Raw genomic sequence first — 18,990 nt, 5'->3', positions numbered from 1 at the left:
CCACAGATGCTCTATAGGGTTTAGGTACCCTCAGCTTCTTTAGCAAGGCAGTGGTCGTCTTGGAGGTGTGTTTGGGGTCGTTATCATGATGGAATACTGCCCTGCGGCCCAGTCTCCGAAGGGAGGGGATCATGCTCTGCTTCAGTATGTCACAGTAAATGTTGGCATTCATGGTTCCCTCAATGAACTGTAGCTCCCCAGTGCCAGCAGCCCAAGACCATGACACTCCCACCACCATGCTTGACTGTAGGCAAGACACACTTGTCTTTGTACTCCTCACCTGGTTGCCGCCACACACGCTTGACACCATCTGAACCAAATAAGTTTATCTTGGTCTCATCAGACCACAGGACATGGTTCCAGTAATCCATGTCCTTAGTCTGCTTGTCTTCAGCAAACTGTTTGCGGGCTTTCTTGTGCATCATTTTTAGAAGAGGCTTCCTTCTGGGACGACAGCCATGCAGACCAATTTGATGCAGTGTGCGGCGTATGGTCTGAGCACTGACAGGCTGACCCCCCACCCCTTCAACCTCTGCAGCAATACTGGCAGCACTCATACGTCTATTTCCCAAACACAACCTCTGGATATGACGCTGAGCACGTGCACTCAACTTCTTTGGTCGACCATGGCGAGGCCTGTTCTGAGTCCAACCTGTCCCGTTAAACCGCTGTATGGTCTTGGCCACCGTGCTGCAGCTCAGTTTCAGGGTCTTGGCATATATATAAAATCATGAACTACAACTATTAAGACATTTTTGATAACTGAAATGAAGTCGAAATTAAAGGGTTAGTTCACCCAAAAATGAACTTGTAAACCTGTAAGACCTTCGTTCGTTTTTGGAACACAAATTAAGATATTTTTGGTATAAGGTTTTTTTTTTTTTTTATCCCCCATAGACAACAATTTAACCACCACTTTCAAGGTCCAGAAAGGTACTAAAGACATCATTAAAATAGTCCATGTGACTGTATCAACCTTATGTTCAACCTTAATTTTATGAAGCGACGAGAATACTTGCACAAATAACCCTTTAAATAAAGTATAAATATTGGATGAAAAACTTCTAAAGCCACCCTGCTTTTTAGATCATTTAACCAGACACAGATAATTTAAGAAACATCAAAGTCCCAGACCTGAAAGAAATAACAATATCAAATGTCACTCATCTAGCTTACAACATATTTGATAGATATGATAGACAGTCAGATTAAAAAAAGCTCCTGAGGTCATGCAAAACAGTGAAATATTGTATGTGAAAGTAGAAAACTTCATAGAAAAGAGAGATTAGCATGAGAGACAGAGAGCAGAAACCATCTGAAAAGATGAAAAATACATGTTAAGTGGGGGGGAAGGTAAAATTACAAATGACATCACATTTCAAAAAGGGAGCCTGTGATTTAACAGCCTTCTCCACTTAAAAGTTTAATTTTTCATCTGTGGTAATTTGGGCCTAGCCATCTTTGGTGAGTGTTTTGATAGTGGAAGAAAGTGGAAGGAAAGAGAGGGCTGGATGAATAAAACATGCCACATCTTGATGAATGATCTATGATGCTACAAAAATTTACTGCAGCAGAAGGAAATGGAAAGTGAGAAATGGAAGTCTGGGATACGGGAACAGACACCTGAGACATACGGTTCTACGCATATGGAAATAAAACGAGAGAATCTGAAGACAAAAAAATACTTAGTATATAATAATATAAAGATGAATGCAAACAGACACATAAGCAGGTAGGGTGAGGTTGTACAGACGCATGGGGAAAAGCTGTTAAATATTTCCCCCTCCGTGGCTTTCAGATCCTGAAATCTGCTTAAACATCTGGCCCACTGCGCTCAGAACACACACCTTGCGACAACACTCATAATCACCTCTTTCTGTCTCTCACTTCCACTCTAAAAAAGATCAGAAATACACAAATGCAGTCTTAGAATATTCTATTTCCTTTTCAATTTGCCTTTCACGCAGCAGCATCGAGAGCAGAGAGACGAGAGCTTTTTGACGTGCTCACCAAATGGTGTGCATCGAGTGGCTTCAATGGCTGCCGCCCATGCACAGCCAGTTAAAAGGCTTTAGTTTGGAATATATAATATTAGTGAATTTATTTGCTTTAGCTAAATAAATATGTTAAACCATTTCTGTCTACTTTGCAGCTACATAAAACCTACACACTGTAAAAGCTACATACAGTAAGTTTTATATAATTTCTGGAGTTTACATCTAACCTGGGCTTTCTCACTCACACCCAACATAAGAAAAGAGCAAACTCCACTCCTGGTGTGCATATATATTGACATAAAGATGCCTCACACCCACATATCTAGTTATAAAACCCGGCCATGATGGCAGAGAATATGTAATGCAGAAGAAATTATAATGCTCGGTCTGTAGGTTGTAGTCTTGCTTTGCAGTTAAAAGGGTCAATTGCTCCTTAATTTGCTCTAGAACATTCATTAACAGCCTGAAAAACAATGAAAAAAGCCTAGTTATTTATTTAAAATTCATAAAAACTATAAATGGCCACAAAATGGCCTGAGAGGGGTGGTGAAAAGGGTCATACAAAATTAATGTTAATAGAAAATATAATATATAATTATATTAAATGTATTATTGAAACATATAAAGAAAGGTCATATAAATGGTAATATAAAATTAATTTAATATACACAAGAACAATTATATAATTTATTATTTTTAATATTATTATTTAAACAAAGCAAAAAAATGGCAAGAGAAATTGTGGAAAATGGTCATTCCAAATTAATTTTAATATAAACTATAATAATAATACTAAAAAATATATAAAAAAAAAATTATTATTCAAACAGTTACATAGATTGGTTTAATTTGTTAACTACATTAGCTAACATGAACTAACAATGAAAAATACTTCTAAAGCATTTAGTAATCTTACTAAATGTCAGCAATTATGAATACTTTATTAAAATAAAATGTTGCATGTGTTAATATTATTTAATGGACCTGAGCTAACAAACTATAAATAGTTGTATTTTTATTAACTAACTTTAACAAATATTAATAAATACCGTAACAAATGACATAACATTATCAAATGGGACCTCACTGAAAAGTGATTTAAGTTCATGTATCATGTCCAAAATAAGAGTCTGTGTTTACGTAATATATGTGTGTTTGTTCTGTGTATAATTATTATGTATAAATACACACACACACGTATATATTTAAGAAATATATGCATGTATATATAAATGTGTGTGTGTATATATACACACACACGCACACACACTTATGTATTATTATATATATATATATATATATATATATATTACACACATACATACATATACATACATACATATACATACATATACATACATACATATACACACACACACATACATAATAATTATACACAGAACAAACATACATATTACGTAAACACAGACTCTTATTTTGGACACGATAATCGTTGAACAGCCCTAATTTAAGTCTTTCCCTATTTATGGAGACAGGAGCTCAATTTGCATGGCTGGAAATAGCTGCCCCGGGGCGTTACGAATACGGCTGCCAAGGGACTTTGTGGTATCTTAGTGGCTAAAGATCTGGACAAGTAAAGTAAGGTTGTAAGTTGAAATCTACGATCTGAAGATTCCCTAATACTATGGTATCCTTGAGCGCTGCTCCAGGGAAATGCCTACATTAGGTTGTTTTACACAAGAAAGCATCTTCTAATGAACATAAACACTACACTTCTGTTATATTTTTATTTAACTTCAAGTGCAGCTGAAATCCAGCACAAACCCCTGACCCTGCCTTACAGCTATCATTACAGCTGAGGATTAGATCAAGTCTAATAAGACAGCTGAGAGAGAGCACAGTCTGGGGGCGGGACGCCTCAGTCGATGGGAAAATGGGGGCAATGTAGGAGCCGCTAGAGCATAATGGTTTCTCAGCCAGTTTGTGCCTTCCTAACACTATTTCTCTTGACAGACTGAAAGGATGATTCACTCACACCAGCTTTACAGTGGGCAAAAACAGTGAGCCAGAAGCTATGATCAAACGGTGTCTGTGGCTCTTAGTTGCCCTGACCTGAGACCGGGGAACATGCAGTCCAACTGGCCAGGAAAATGGATGTGCCGTCTACAAATAGAATTTGCTGTGCCTTTCAAATGAATGGTGCTTTGTGGGCAAATCTACACAGCCTGAATCTAAATTGGAGTTCACCTTGGTGGTTTTTAACATGCATCCCTTCCAGACAGGGTCCAAAATTAACACTGGCTAAGTAAAGTAAAAAAAAACAGGAAATGCAACATAATCCTACCACAATGACCAGTGCTGTTTGTCACAATTATGCAAAGAAATAATTTAAATAATTAAAAAATAATTCAAATTTAATAAAATAATTCAATGATTATTACTTTTTTATTTAAATGTATATATTTATATAATATATATTATTTCAAAAATGTATGCCATAAAGAAAAAATATATTCCTCCAGCATTGCTGTAGCTCAAACAGAGCATGTTCAATCAATCTGGATAAATTGGTCTACCAAAATATAAAATGTAAATATATATTTTCAATACAAAAAATAGATTTGTGCCACTTTAAATAAATAATTAATCAAATATTTTAATTATAATATAAATAATTTAAAATGTATTAAGCAAGTATCCGAATAATTCTGTTGACAAAAGCATAAATGCATATTTTTAAAGGGATAGCTCACCCAAAAATGAAAATTCTGTCATTAATTTCTTACCCTCATGTCGTAAGACCTTCGTTCATCTTCGGAACACAAATGAAGATCTTTTTGATTAAGTCTGAGAGCTTACAGCTACGCGACTACCATTTTGACGCTTCAAAAAGGTCATAAAGAGACTCGATCGCTTTTATTCACATGTAAACATTCATCAACTCACACATCAGTTGTAAACATAAGCTCAAGCATGTTTGATTGACGTGTGCGAGAACCAATGAGGTTCATTCTCGTGTGATCTTTATTTGTGTTCTGAAGATGAACGAAAGCCTTACGGGTGTGGAACGACATGAGGGTGAGTAACTGATTACAGAATTTTCATTTTTGGGTGAACTAATTAAAATCGTGGCCAGTATTAAGTATTTATGGCCAGTAAATGGCTGTGTCTGAAATCGCCCCCTATACACTTAAATAGGGCACTATTTGAGGAGACAGCCATTTGTAGTGGTGTCCGAAACCATAGTGGACGATGTTGAGTGCACTCATTCAATCCCACAATGCAGCACAATAACGAGTGTACAACCGATGCACGCTCAACGGCTAGAGCATACCCATAATGCACTGTGAGAGTCGCGCGCTGAATGAATTCCCGCGTCTTGAGAGGAGGTGGCGCCCGCAGCTGAATCAATCATCCATTCATTTCCAAACTGCGCTGGTCCAGCATAATATCATACAGGTATAAATTCCTTTTTAATTGATCATTAAATCGTTTAAAAGGTTTGAACATGCTAGTTTCCATGGCAGAGTTCAACGTAAATATTCATTACTAGAGCTGCCAGTTTGCTACATTTCAAATGATTATTAAACAGCAAGCAAAAAACTATGCGAAATCGGCAGCCCTTCCGATGCACTCTGTGTCCGAATTCACTTACTCGTTTCATTCACTCCTTCAAGTGGACTATATTAGTGGAGTAATGTAGGGAATAGTGAATGAGGGCATAGGGGGCGATTTCGAACACAGCAAATGTTCTCAGTTCAATGGAAGGTATTTAAAGTATAGATGTGGCGTTTCACTCTATTGCTTATCAGATTGAGTAGAAGTCATGAATTTAGAATACCATTTAAGCATAGTATCAAATGTAGGTTAAACAAAGCTTTATTGAAATGCCACAAGATAGATGCGCACACACACACACACACCCAACCGTGACCCTGGGCTTGTGAGCTGGTAGTGTTTGTGCACTGCTGTAGGGTTTCTTGATAATAAATTGCAGCATGCAAGAAAGGCCTCATTCGGACTACATAACACCCCTCGAACCATCACGTGACCTTTAACCCCGAGATCAGATTTAAAGCCAGACTATTTCACCTGCTCTAGCACCTCATTCAATCCTGAAGTTCCAATTACTTTTTCCTTTGCTTCCCTTCTGTCTTTCTCACTCTCCTGTCACCTCTTCCATTCAACCTCTATGTCTCACCTTCATTACCTCCATGCAATTTCAGTGCGGATCCATTGTCCTCTTTGATTGTATTGTCCAGCCGTCCATTTCTTCCCCTCTTTCCCAATCTCTCTATTGTAAGTGAGATGAACACTGCACTCTTTTTCAACACATTATCCTTATATCGTCATCCTCATCATTCTCTCGCTCCTTTTTGCAGAGTGACTTCTGTTTAACCTTCATTTCACTTCCCCCACTTTTCCCTCCTATCGGTCCTGAGAGAAGGCTTTTTTGCTGACCGAGTGCTCTCTCGATAAAAAAAAAAAAACCTGGACCCAGACATCGGTATCAGAGCTGCTCAACCCTTTCATATCAATGTCTAGGCTTATAAATCTTAATTTAAAATGTTCTCAATCTACAAATATGCAAATCTGGAAGAAGATTTCCCTTGAGTTCAGATCCTAAACTGATTTATCAATTTGAAATATAGGGGAGGAAAAAACCTTGGATCATTTATTTTATGCATTCCACACATTTTCTACAGTAACATTCCACACATAGATACGTACACCTTGTCGTTTGTCCCTTTGGGTTAGACAGTGGGCTGTAGATCAGCAGTAATGGCATGTTGTCAGTGCTGGCTAACTGAGACATTAGCCTCAGTGGCTCATAAATAAGCCATAGCAGTAGGTGCTAATGGGTTCATTTAAACTCAGACTTGGCCTAATAGGGCTCTGCTGACTGGCGTGGATCATGGGAGAAGTGACTAATGTGTGGACACAGTGTTATGCTCCCAACACATAGGCACTCTACCAACACAGCACACTGACTATAGCATTAAAGGGATGGTTCAACCAAAAGTTAAAAATTGTATGGACAATGAAAACGCTGAGAAAAAAAAAAACTTCTTTTGTGATCAACAGACGAAAGAAAGTCATGCAGATTTGGAATGGCCCGAGTCTGAGTAAATGACAGTTTTCATTTTTGGGTGAACTATCGTTAAACTATTGGGTGTTATTGTTAAACAAAAATGTAAAAAAAATAAATAAATAAATAAAAAAATTGTAATAAAGCTGAAATAAAAAATATTAGATGAAAAAAATGAAACAAAAATTTGAAATGTTGCATTGTCAACTTACAACTAAAATTTTAATAAAAGTTTGTTGAAGAACTAATATGACAATCTAAAACTAAAACTGAAATAAAAAAAAGCTAAATAGAAGTATTTAAAGGCCCGATATGTACGATTTTTGAATTAAAATATCCAAAAACCACTAGAACAATGTTATATATTTTGTTGACTTGTGTACTTACATTATCCCAAATGTTTACAAGAATGTTTAAATCCAGAGAAATAAGCAATTTTAACCAGGACAAATACCGTGTCCGTGCATCTCCTATCAATGACATCATACCTGTGCTACCCTCGATTTTCGGTTTTATTTTGTACGCTTTAATATATTTTGTGTTTTATTAGACAGGTGAGAAACTGTTTGGATACATTCATTCATCGACAGAAAATTAATCATGTTATATAGCTCAACACAGTAAGTCTTATTTTCTTCATTTACAGCGAGTACCATGTTTTACCATGCCTAATATCGATCTAGTTTACTGCAGTGTGCATTACGTGTCTCATAGTAACCACTAAGTGAACGCAGAGTAGCACTATAACAACTTTCAACACACAAATGTACCTAATATGATAAAACAGTACTGCTTCACCCCACATACGCTTGACCGGAAGAAGCGACTGCGGCATAATAAAAGCTCCGCTGCTCTCGTGTGTCGCGCTCATCTCTCATTAGCAATCGCTCCCGCGACCTCGTTTCTGCTCTGCTTCATACTACAGTAACGTTAATAATCTCATCCATGGACATGAGTCCCATCCCGATTCTTTTCCACCGGCTGTGAGGTGAGGACAACAACTCCCAAGATTCCGCACTCAATCTCTGCGTCATCAAACTATGCCTTTGTTTTGAATAAACGACCTCTAGCGGTGAAAATTTACATAGCATGCCTTTAAAAATAATAATAAAATTAAAGAAAAAAAAATCATTTAAAATGAAAATTGAACAATTAAAAATAAAAGCTAATTAAAAATATTTTAAAAAGTACTATAATAGTATATAGATAACACTGAACTAACTGATTTATTAATGTAGACAACACTGGGTAAGACACCAAGGTGTGTGTAGATTTCCATTGTCAATATCTAATGTTCTCCTGATAAATGCAGTTTAAAGGTTTAGAGTATTAGAGCAAAACATTTTTGGTTGAGCAATCCGACATGTAAATTTCAGACTCAACCAAGGGCGTGAGTTTGGAAACTTGTTTGGAAAAAGTTATTTTTCCAAATCTATTTTGTTGTTGCTAGTGGTGCAAAAATGACACACTTCACCTTTAAGCTCTTGCATTGCATAAAAATTGAATAATCATAAATAATTCCAAGGACAAAGTTAGAGGAATGAGAGGTGGCAAATAATGATGGATGAAAAATAAAAAATGAGGAGAGAAAAATGTGCATGAGACACCTCAATCAGTTAAGGGCGACCCCTGTGAGAAAAACACAGCAGGCCCAAATGGAAAACCTCTGGAGAAGCAGCCCAGAACCTGAAAGGCAAGACAATTCATTTCACACTGTCTTACTCCAGATGTAGCACACTAGAGATTGCTGATTTACACACACACACACACACACAAACACACACTTATTCATTTGCTGCTTCCAAAACCAGAGAAGCAAATCAGAGCACACGGGCTCCCACATTGGCTGTCGATACTGTTTACAGCATTTCCATCAGAAAGTGGAAGCAACAGCAGCAGATGAGCAGCCAATATAGGCTCATTAATCATTGTGATTGGTGAATGAACTCGGTCTCTATGCCATCAGAGCAGGAGGCATAAACACCTGTGTGGAGGAGCAAGTGGCTGGCCAGATGTTGAAGGAGTTTAAGAAGAGGCAGGCTGTTGAACAGAACGTGAAGAACACATCTGTATATGGAGAAAAATCGAGACAGGACACTGACTTGTTTTTCATAATCAAAATCTTAAATTATCATGCTTAAATGCTTGAAATAAATGTAGTCGACAAATTTATGCTTACATATTTTTATAATACATATATAATTATATATTATTAATATAATTATTTATAATCTATAATTATATATGTATTACAAAATTATTTTTTTATATTATAAATAATTTTGTATTATTTGTATTATTAATTATTGTATTAATTGTATAATTATTTATATATATTATAAATATAATTATTACTGCACAAAACTTTAATTGATTTAATTTACAAATGTAAATCAACAATTATTTATTTCACTAGACAATTCCTATATTTCCATTTGTGTTATTCTCTAGTAAAAATAATAATATAAAACAATTATTTGTATAGAACTTATGCATACAGTGCAGCTCAAAGGGCTCCACATATCAGAATATAAAAACATAAAAAAAAATCATTAAAAGAAATTTGTAAAATGAAAACTGTGCCTATGCATTTTATATAATAATTACAAAATTAATATAGCTTTCTTTACAGAACTTTTTAATAATGATTTAACATTTTTCCCCATACTTCGAAATGTTACACTCACTATATGCCTATGTAACTATATGGAATATGACTTTATTGTTGACTTTATTACTATTTTATAACATTCTACATTTTATAACATTGTAATATGGTTAGTCAAACATTTGACTAGAAGTGTGAAAGATCTGTAGAGAGAGAGATGAAAAAAAAAGACGAAAGGAGTGAGAAAGATTAAAAAAGTATGGTATTAAACTGACCTCCAGAAAGACAAACTTCTCTTTGATCCGAGAGCAAGAGACAGACTTTAACTCCAGTTCAAAGCTTGTCTACTCTAGACTCAACAAACCCTTTAGGAATTAAAAAAAGAAAGAAAAAAACGTAGAGCCTGTTTTGCCAATGTTTCTCCATCTGGATGGAGGCCTACTCATTTGTGTTTGTTAAAACACAAGCGTCATCATGTATTAGCCCCACAAAAACATGCTTTGAAGATTGTAAGAGGTCATGCGCCCAAACAAAACCATGAGTCCCTGATCAAAACACAAAAAAACAAGAGAGACAACAGCACAACCAATAGCAGAACCTCCACCTGCACGATTCACCTGGAGCCTTTTTGATGTATGTGTGTGTGATGTGCCGACCTGCAGCTGTGTGTTTGTACACACACCGCTGTCTCAGTCAGACTAAGAGCTCTGACTGAGCCTCGGCCAATCCCTTTCGAATCAGCATGTAGCCTTCCAGATGGGCATCGGACATCATGTTAGAACAGGCCGTGATCCAGGCCTTAAAGCAGGGATATTCAATTAAACTTCGAATCTTTACATTTCCTTCTTAAGTCAAAAAATCATTTGTAGCTAATAGGAAATCTCTGATTTTTAGACAGGCTGAGATGAATGAGAGGGCTAAAGGGTTTTAGAAATATAAGAAGTCTCTTATGTGCACCAAGGCTGCATTTATTTGATTAAAGATTCATCAGTAAAAACAGTAATATTTCATAATATTATTAAAATTTCTCTATTCTAATATATTTTAAAATGTAATTTATTCCTGTGATGGCAAAGCTGAATTTCAGCATCATTACTCCAGTCTTCAGTGTCACATAATCCTTCAGAAATCATTCTAATATGCCAATTTGCTGCTCAAGAAACCTTTCTTATTATTGTCAATGTTTAAAACAGTGATTATTTTTGTGAAAACCCAGACACATTTTTTCAGGATTATTTGTTGAATAGAAAGTTGAAAAGAACAGCATTTATATGTAAAATATCACGTCGCACACAAACATACATACATGCAGTGTTGGGGGTAACGCATTGCAAGTAACTTGGGTTGAGTAATCAGATTACTTTTTTCAAGTTACTAGTAAAGTAATGCATTACTTTTTCAATTTACAACAAAATATCTGAGTTACTTTTTCAAATAAGTAACACAAGTTACTTTTTCACATTTATTGACTGACAGCTCTCCTGTCCCCATGTTGAGAGAAATAAAGAGCAGAGGTGTTGTGTGCGCTGTGTGAACATGATGGTTATTGTAGTTCTAGACTAAATGTGAACATGCATTTACTCATCTCACTTGCACGAAAACATTCAGTATTCCTCAAAATGAATAAAAACAGTAAAATGCAATCTCAGAATTTTATGCAAACTTGTAATAATTAACTATATTAAATTGCACAAATATACTTTATGTATTTAATCTCACTTTATTAACCAATGTCTTTGCTGCTGACCTTCAATGATCCAATTCAACGATACTAATAAGCAAAAATTACTTTATATTAGATTTAGAAATAAGAGTGTTAAACTTCCTTCTCCTGTATCCTATTCTTCTTTAATCCAGAATGGATTAAAACCCTCTACTGTACAGGCGTAAATATGCATTTCCTTTAGCCTGAGGCTTATTCATTTCATTTTTGGTGTGAAAAGGCCTTAACATTTGCTAAAAATGTAACTTTTTTTAGTGTTATTAAAAAACAAAAAACAAGCAAGCCCAACCCAGGTGAGAAAAAGTAACGTAAAATTAACATAACTTATTACTTTTCATAAATAGCAACTAAGTAACAGTTAAGTAACAGGTTTTTTTTTTAGGGAGTAATGCAATATTGTAATGCTTTACTTTTAAAAGTAACTTTCCCCAACACTGCATACATGTATATTCACTATAGAAATTTTGAAAATGTTATTAATTTTCATAACTTTCCCACACCTACAAATCTCAATTAAATTGTCTGACATTTCCTAATTTTCCATGACTAAGGGAACCCTGCCTGAAGTACCAAGATTTTACTTATAAGTGACTGAGGTTTATCCACATGATCAAATCAATATTTAATTTTTCGTAGGGATGGCAAACACCAGAAAAAGAAAAAAAAATTCAGACACAGGAAGTAGCCACTGAGTCCCATTCCTAATCTTCTGCACATGCTGGGTTTAACAGCAAATATGACAGTATACATCAATCTACGGGTAGGAGCCGAAGGAAACGTGGGAGAAAGTGAGAAAGCGACTGGAGCGGGATATGAATTCAGTATCAATCACACTTTGTTCTTTTTGTCAGTGATGGTGCATCGTCCTCAGTACGCCGTGGCCTGTTTCTCCGCTCCTGTCCTCATCGATCCATTTGCTTCAACAGCTCCTGAGCAAGCTCATCAATCTCTGTGTTTCTCTCCCAGACTGCAGGCCGCCGGCCACTATCAGGACATCACTCGTGTGGGAATGTGCAACAGCATGTGGACACACACACACGCAACACCATTCTCAGATGGCCATATGTTGTGCATTTAACAAATAGGCCAACACATTGAGTCTTGCATGCAGGGATTACATGTCCATTTCCTGGCACAATATCCTTTTTCCCTGGTTACTGGTTTAATTGACATGCTATGCTCACTCTTAACCTCTTTCTCTCCGTTCCTTTCCCTTCAGCATACCTCTCATCTCTAAAACAACTCTCTCTGCTCATATTCATCTCTACCTCTTCACTGCTCTCTTTAAATCTTTCCTACTTTCTAGGCAGAAGTGAGAGAGCAGGTGAGCGAGTGATTTAAAGCGTCTATATGAGGGGAGCTTTGGATCACTTCATAAATCTCTGGCTGTGCTAATGGTCGCTCATAAGGGCTCTGGCCATAAGTGTCTGGATTTCCTGACACCCTACTTTAATAGAGCCTCACCAGCATCTTACAAACACACATACACTGGACGACTTTCTCAGCACAGCCAATATACAACATAAGACGTGCATCAAAACTGCGTGGCAGCTACTGCACACATCCACTGTCTTGCAGAACAGGGCGCACGCCTCTCAGCACAGGATCTGATGGATATGGCCTCTTTACGTCAGTGACACTGCCTGGATTTATTGCAGGAAGAGGCTCAGATACTTTGCAAACTGCCGCCACACCTCATCCATCTCTCATATGCTGTACAGCAGATACGGAGCTGATGCTGAGATGTTGAGAAATGCTTACTTGTATAGGTTTGTGATTATTTGTGTGAGGTTATCGTGCGGACGCCGCTCTCCTTCACTCACCTTGTTCCTCTCAAACAGCTCACACTGGATGGTCTTGAGGTCGGTGTCCAGGGCGCTGGCGGCCTGCCGGCGTTTGCGTGCCAGCTGCTCCTCCAGGTCTTCCATCTGGGCGCGCAGCTTTTTGTTTTCCCTCTCCAGAGCCAGCTTTTCAGTCTCCAGCCGCTCCCGACGACCCCACTCTGCTGCATTCTCCACCTGCAGACGCTCCATCTGCACACATTCATTCAGTAAGACAGGATTAAGGAAAGAGAGAGAGACATGATAACACATTAGAAAACAAAATATTTGAGGACAATGATCAAGTAAATTTGAATGTAAAAGCCTATTCCCAACATGTACATATTTCCCATAACAAAAACAAAAAATGCATCAATATGAACCACTTCACCCTAAATGTAAATATTCACAATGGTCTAATATTTTTCCCTGGAGTGTAGGTTGAATTTATTTATTTATTTATTTAAGTCTGTACATTATTGTTTAAAGGATTGGGAACTGATGTTGAAAGAAGTCTTTTATGCTCACCAAGACTGCATTTATTTGATCAAAAATAAAGTAAAAACAGGAATATTGTAAAATATTATTAATTTATTCCTGTTATGAAATAAATTTTACTAGAAACCATGATACATTTTTTCAAGATTCTTTGATGAATAGAAAGTTGAAAAGACCAGCACAGTATTTGACACACACACACACACACACACACACACACACACACACACACACACACGACCTTGGACCACAAAACCAGTCATAAGTAGCACGGGTATATTTGTAGCAATAGCAAACAATACATTGTATGGCTCAAAATTATCGATTTTTCTTTTATGCCAAAAATCATTAGGATATTAAGTAAAGATCATGTTCCATGAAGATATTTTGTAAATTTCCTACCATAAATATATCAAAAATGTAATATTTGTGAGTGGATATGCATTGCTAAGGACTTCATTTAGACAACTTTAAAGGCAATTTTCTCAATATTTTGATTTTTTTTTGCACCCTCAGATTCCAGATTTTCAAATAGTTGTATCTCGGCCAAATATTGTCCAATTGTCCTCTCAATTTAAAAAAAAAACTGACCCTTATGACTGGTTTTATGGTCCAGGGTCACTTTATATATACATATATATATATATATATATATACATACACACACACACAGCCAAACCAAATATTATTTAGACATTTTTTACATTTTTGATATATTTTTACTAGTGGGTGCAGGACACTATAGTTCATTTATATAAGTGAGGATAGCAAAATAAAGTAAACTGTGACATATTATTATACCCAAAAATTCTTCATACAGTGGACTACCAGTAAAACTGATAAAAATCTGGAACCAAAAATTATTCAGACACTTTGACCTGACCATGTTTTCCTTAAGGGTTATCTGACATAATTAAGATTATTTTTTTCTGACAGTTTAACTTTGAGATCGTCTCATATTTTATTACCATTTTAAACTATAGTGAATAAACTGTAATTATATATTATATATATATATATATATATATATATATGTGTGTGTGTGTGTGTGTGTGTGTATTTACTATCACTTTTGTTCAGTTATGCACCCTTAATGGTAAATGTATTTGTTTTTTCAATAATAAAATTAAAAATAATAACTTACTGACCTCAAACATTTGAACAATCTCTTTGTTCTTTCCTTAGTATTTTCCCCACTTTTCCATACAGAATGCTTCTACTTTAATAATATTCTTATGTTGACTTGCATGCACTGCATGTTTGAGATCTACGCAAATTTGGAGACCGTAAAGGCCTTTTTATGATTGCCAGGGTGTATTTGCATATCCTACTTTTACGGTTTTATTTTTCAATTTGTTATATTCAGTAAATATATATTTCATAAAAACTGTTTTGGAGATATATGTCGAGTTTAATTTGTTTAATTAATTTGTTAATTAGTTAACGACTTCTTTTCACTTGGAAAATCCACAAAAAAAAAAGTTATGTAGGTTTGTGTTCCCAAAACTTTGCATGCAACTTTTTTTCCGTTAAGCTGCTTTGGAACAATTTGTATTGTAATGTAAATGTAAACCATTTTGACTGAATTTGACTGAACAGTTATTTTTTTATACATACTAAAATTCTTGAAAACTACTAATGGAAATACTGTGTGCAGAACTCTAAATACATAAAATATGAAAACACAGCATTTCCCATGTGTATACCCATAATCAGGAAGGACTAATGCTACATTAGCGCACAGAACTACTATTACCCCAGAATGATGTTGAACTAAGTGAAGGGCTCTCCATGATTTCCCAGTTCTGACCTGCTGCTAAAAGCAGTTTAATGGGAAACCATCTCTCCTAGATTCACCTTAAGTGCTGGCTGACTTTCATACCCCAAACTCTCTCCTGACCAACTAGTCATTAATATTTCTATAATGTCATTTGACTGCTGAGACGAGGCAGTGCCAGAGAAAAGCCTCAATTCCTGAGGGCAGAGATGAAGGGAGGTCACCATGGGATTTTGGAGATGAGGGGACGCAGCGGATCTGAGTCGACACACAGGAGTGGCGGCGCTCTTTAAGAAGCGCATCAAAGTGCATAATGTCACTCTCTCCTGCCAGGTTCATCTCAGCAACACCCCGCTGATAACACTGCATGCTGGGAATGTGTTAGAGCAGCGTTCTGTCATTACGCCAGCCTGACTAACAGAGGGATGTGGTGGTTGGCGCCATGCTAGTCGAAACGCAGGAGAGACAGTGGATGGATGTTTAAAGCCCTGAGGGTGTTTAACTTTGATGTAGATCACAGTGAGTCCTGGGGTGACACCGAACCGGCTGGCCCATGCAAAACAGTGCAGCATGGGTAGGACACAGCAAATGTACATGCATTTCACCTCTGTACGGAGCTCTGCCAGTTTCTTGTCCATGCTGGTGCGAGCTCCCAGCTCGTCCTCCAGATCTTCAGACATGCGGCCCAGCTCATCCTGATGCACCTCCTTCAACAAATTCAGCTGCGAAAGAAACAAAGTGTCATGCTTTTATCTCTGAACTTATGATCTTAAGTAAAACTTTCTTCCCCTTGCTTTGTTGGAGGACATCTATGGTATTCTAATAAAGTACACGGCCTAACTACGCCAAACTATGCAATACTCTGAAGATGTCATTGGTATTCAAACAGATTTTACATTCTGATTGTGAATGAGTCTGGTTTTTAAACTCATTTCACAGTTGATGAAACTCTGTGAAAACTGCGCTCATTTAATACGACTTGTACTGACATTCTGTGGCAATACGGTCTAGCACATTTGCCATTAAGCGAGAGAGGTGCTACGGTCAAAGTCTGATCTCTCTACAGCGTCTCACACTCAGCATACTGTGACTCAAACGCAGTGATTAACATTCGCTGCAGGTCGTGAGCTCACACAGCTGGGCTGGGGACAGGCAGCTCATCTATTAAACGCGCGCACACTCTTTCTACTCATCATCTCATGGTATTCATGCACATCCTTACAGGTTGAGGTTATTAAAAAGAGAAGCACATCTCTTCCTACTCATCATCTCTCCACTATATGCCTATGACGAGGTCTAGGTGTATGATGATGAATCAGTCCCTTATTCTCTCTATGGAAGGCTTGCATTGATAGTGAAAGTTTCCCTGGGCCCAATCAGTGTGGCTGTCTTTCATAAAATTGCCTGACTGAAAGAAATCCTAAGCAGCAAGTTCTATCATTCGTGAACAATGCCAGACTGTCTCGTTCATAGGTAACAACTGCCCCCTGGTGGTATTCTTATGTACATTATCAGTCAAAGTTTGGATACTTTTATACAAATTTAAAAAAAAACATGTGGTTATACAATTGCATAATGATATAATAGTTAATTGTACTATATTATAGTTATACAAACATAATTTTGTCTTATACTATAAAACACGTATCTTTTACACTTATATAAAATATACAAGTTGGGCCTACATATGAATTTACTGAAAAAAGTAAAAAAAAAAAAAAAAAATTCCCACATTTTAGAATAACAGTAAATAACGAGTAGTGTGTCCAACTTTTTGACTGTGTTAACTTTATTATGAATTTGAAGCAAGTATGACTATATATGGAGGATCTGTGACTCACATAAGGAAGAATATGACATCTGGAAGTGAAGGTGAAGTGCTGGGTTTTGATGAACAGGCCACCACAGCACTGAACCCAGTGCGCTCACCATGCATTCTTCCTACTGATTAGAGTTCTCACTATAAATTGCCCAGAGAAAAACTGGAGAAAAGGCCAAGGATTTCATGCTCTTTTAACATGAAAGTGCTGGAGATCAATTCCTCATGAGAATACCATGTGTTAGTGTTCTGGCATCAGTAATTTATTTGTTATTTGTAAATCAAATACGATCCACAAATAAGAAATACAGCATTAAAGCCAGAATACTAATGTTTACAATTAAGGCTCAGCAATTGGTGTCTCGACTTGATGCCGGAAAAGCAAAAATAAATTGCTTAAAAGACCAATACCAATAAATGAAGCCAATAAATTAAATGTTCCACAGCTGCTACAAAACTATTTGGCTTTTGAGTGTGATCTATTGCAAGTTTCTGAAGAATAACTGTCAAAATACACTAAATGCAGTAGAGTTGGGCGATTCAGCCAACAACAACAACAAAATGTTTGTTTTTTTCACAACCTTTTGACAATATTCAATATATATCTCAATGTATGTAACTGCACTTAAGTGTTTTTTTTTTTTTCAATCAGAGACAAATCATTTCAACCTAACTGTCCAGTCACTGTTGATCAGTAGATTCAGGGTATTAATGCACAGTATAAATCTAGTTAAAAGTAATCAAGGCATTTTTCCATGCTATTTGTCACTAAATTAAATTATGTTGCTTGATTTTATATCAGCAAAATAATTGCAGACATATGAAGAATATCTCTATATAACATTCATCCCTAGTATGCAGAGCAGTTTAAGACAGGAAAAAAATGTTATGTTGCTTATGTTTCTTACCTGTTTTAGGGCCTCTTGTTTGCTCTTGTTCAGTTCCTCATATTTGAGTTTCCATTGGCTCAGCTCTGCCTCCAGCTTCTCAATGTTCTTAATGAGTGCATGTTTATCCCTGAGAGAGAGAGAGGGAAATGAAAGCTTGACATACACAGCACAGATCATCATCATGACAGGGTGAAGGCAAATCCAAATAGATTGTTCTCAAAACATCTGGTCTTCTGAGATGCCTCCAGTAGGTGATTTTTAAAGTCAACACAGATACATTCTTCACCGTATATGATGAGTTCAATTCAGCGGTTGATTGAAATAATTTTTATTATCAGTTATACTTGAAGGATACATCTATGTTAAAGGGTTAGTTCACCCAAAAATGAAAATTCTGTCATTAATTTCTCACCCTCAAGTCGTTCCAAACCCGTAAGATTTTCGCTCATCTTCGGAACACAAATTAAGATATTTTTGATGAAATCTGAGAACTTTCTGTCCCTCAATAGCCAGCCTATGCAATTGCAACTTTGATGCTTCAAAAAGTTCATAAAGAAATTAGAAAACTAATCCATATGAATTGAGTAGTTTAGTCCAAATTTTCCTGAAGAGACTTGATCGCTTTTTATGATGAATAGATTTAATTTAGGCTTTTACTCGCACGTCATTCAGGTTCGGTTTGGTTACCCGTATTCTTCAAAATATCTTCTTTTGTGTTTAGCAGAAGAAATAAATTCATACAGGTTTGGAACAACTTGAGGGTAAGTAAATGATGACAAAATTTTCATTTTTGGCTGAACTATCCCTT

At 36.4% G+C, this 18,990-nt stretch overlaps 1 protein-coding gene across 3 annotated transcripts in view; it reads right to left on the bottom strand.

The window, feature by feature from the left end:
* ccdc102a (coiled-coil domain containing 102A) overlaps nucleotides 1-18,990 on the bottom strand; it is a 78,942-nt gene that overhangs the window by 17,809 nt on the left and 42,143 nt on the right. For all 3 annotated transcript variants that reach the window (XM_051899044.1, XM_051899045.1, XM_051899046.1), the window contains exons 4-6: nucleotides 18,201-18,309; nucleotides 16,079-16,195; nucleotides 13,202-13,411 (exon numbers count right to left, since the gene is read on the bottom strand). In XM_051899044.1, the coding sequence (XP_051755004.1) occupies nucleotides 13,202-13,411; nucleotides 16,079-16,195; nucleotides 18,201-18,309 (436 nt within the window). The remainder of the gene's footprint in view (nucleotides 1-13,201; nucleotides 13,412-16,078; nucleotides 16,196-18,200; nucleotides 18,310-18,990) is intronic.

Source organism: Ctenopharyngodon idella, chromosome 7 (assembly GCF_019924925.1).
Source record: "Ctenopharyngodon idella isolate HZGC_01 chromosome 7, HZGC01, whole genome shotgun sequence".
Classification (NCBI taxonomy): domain Eukaryota; kingdom Metazoa; phylum Chordata; class Actinopteri; order Cypriniformes; family Xenocyprididae; genus Ctenopharyngodon; species Ctenopharyngodon idella.
This window is presented reverse-complemented; position numbering and strand designations above follow the sequence as displayed.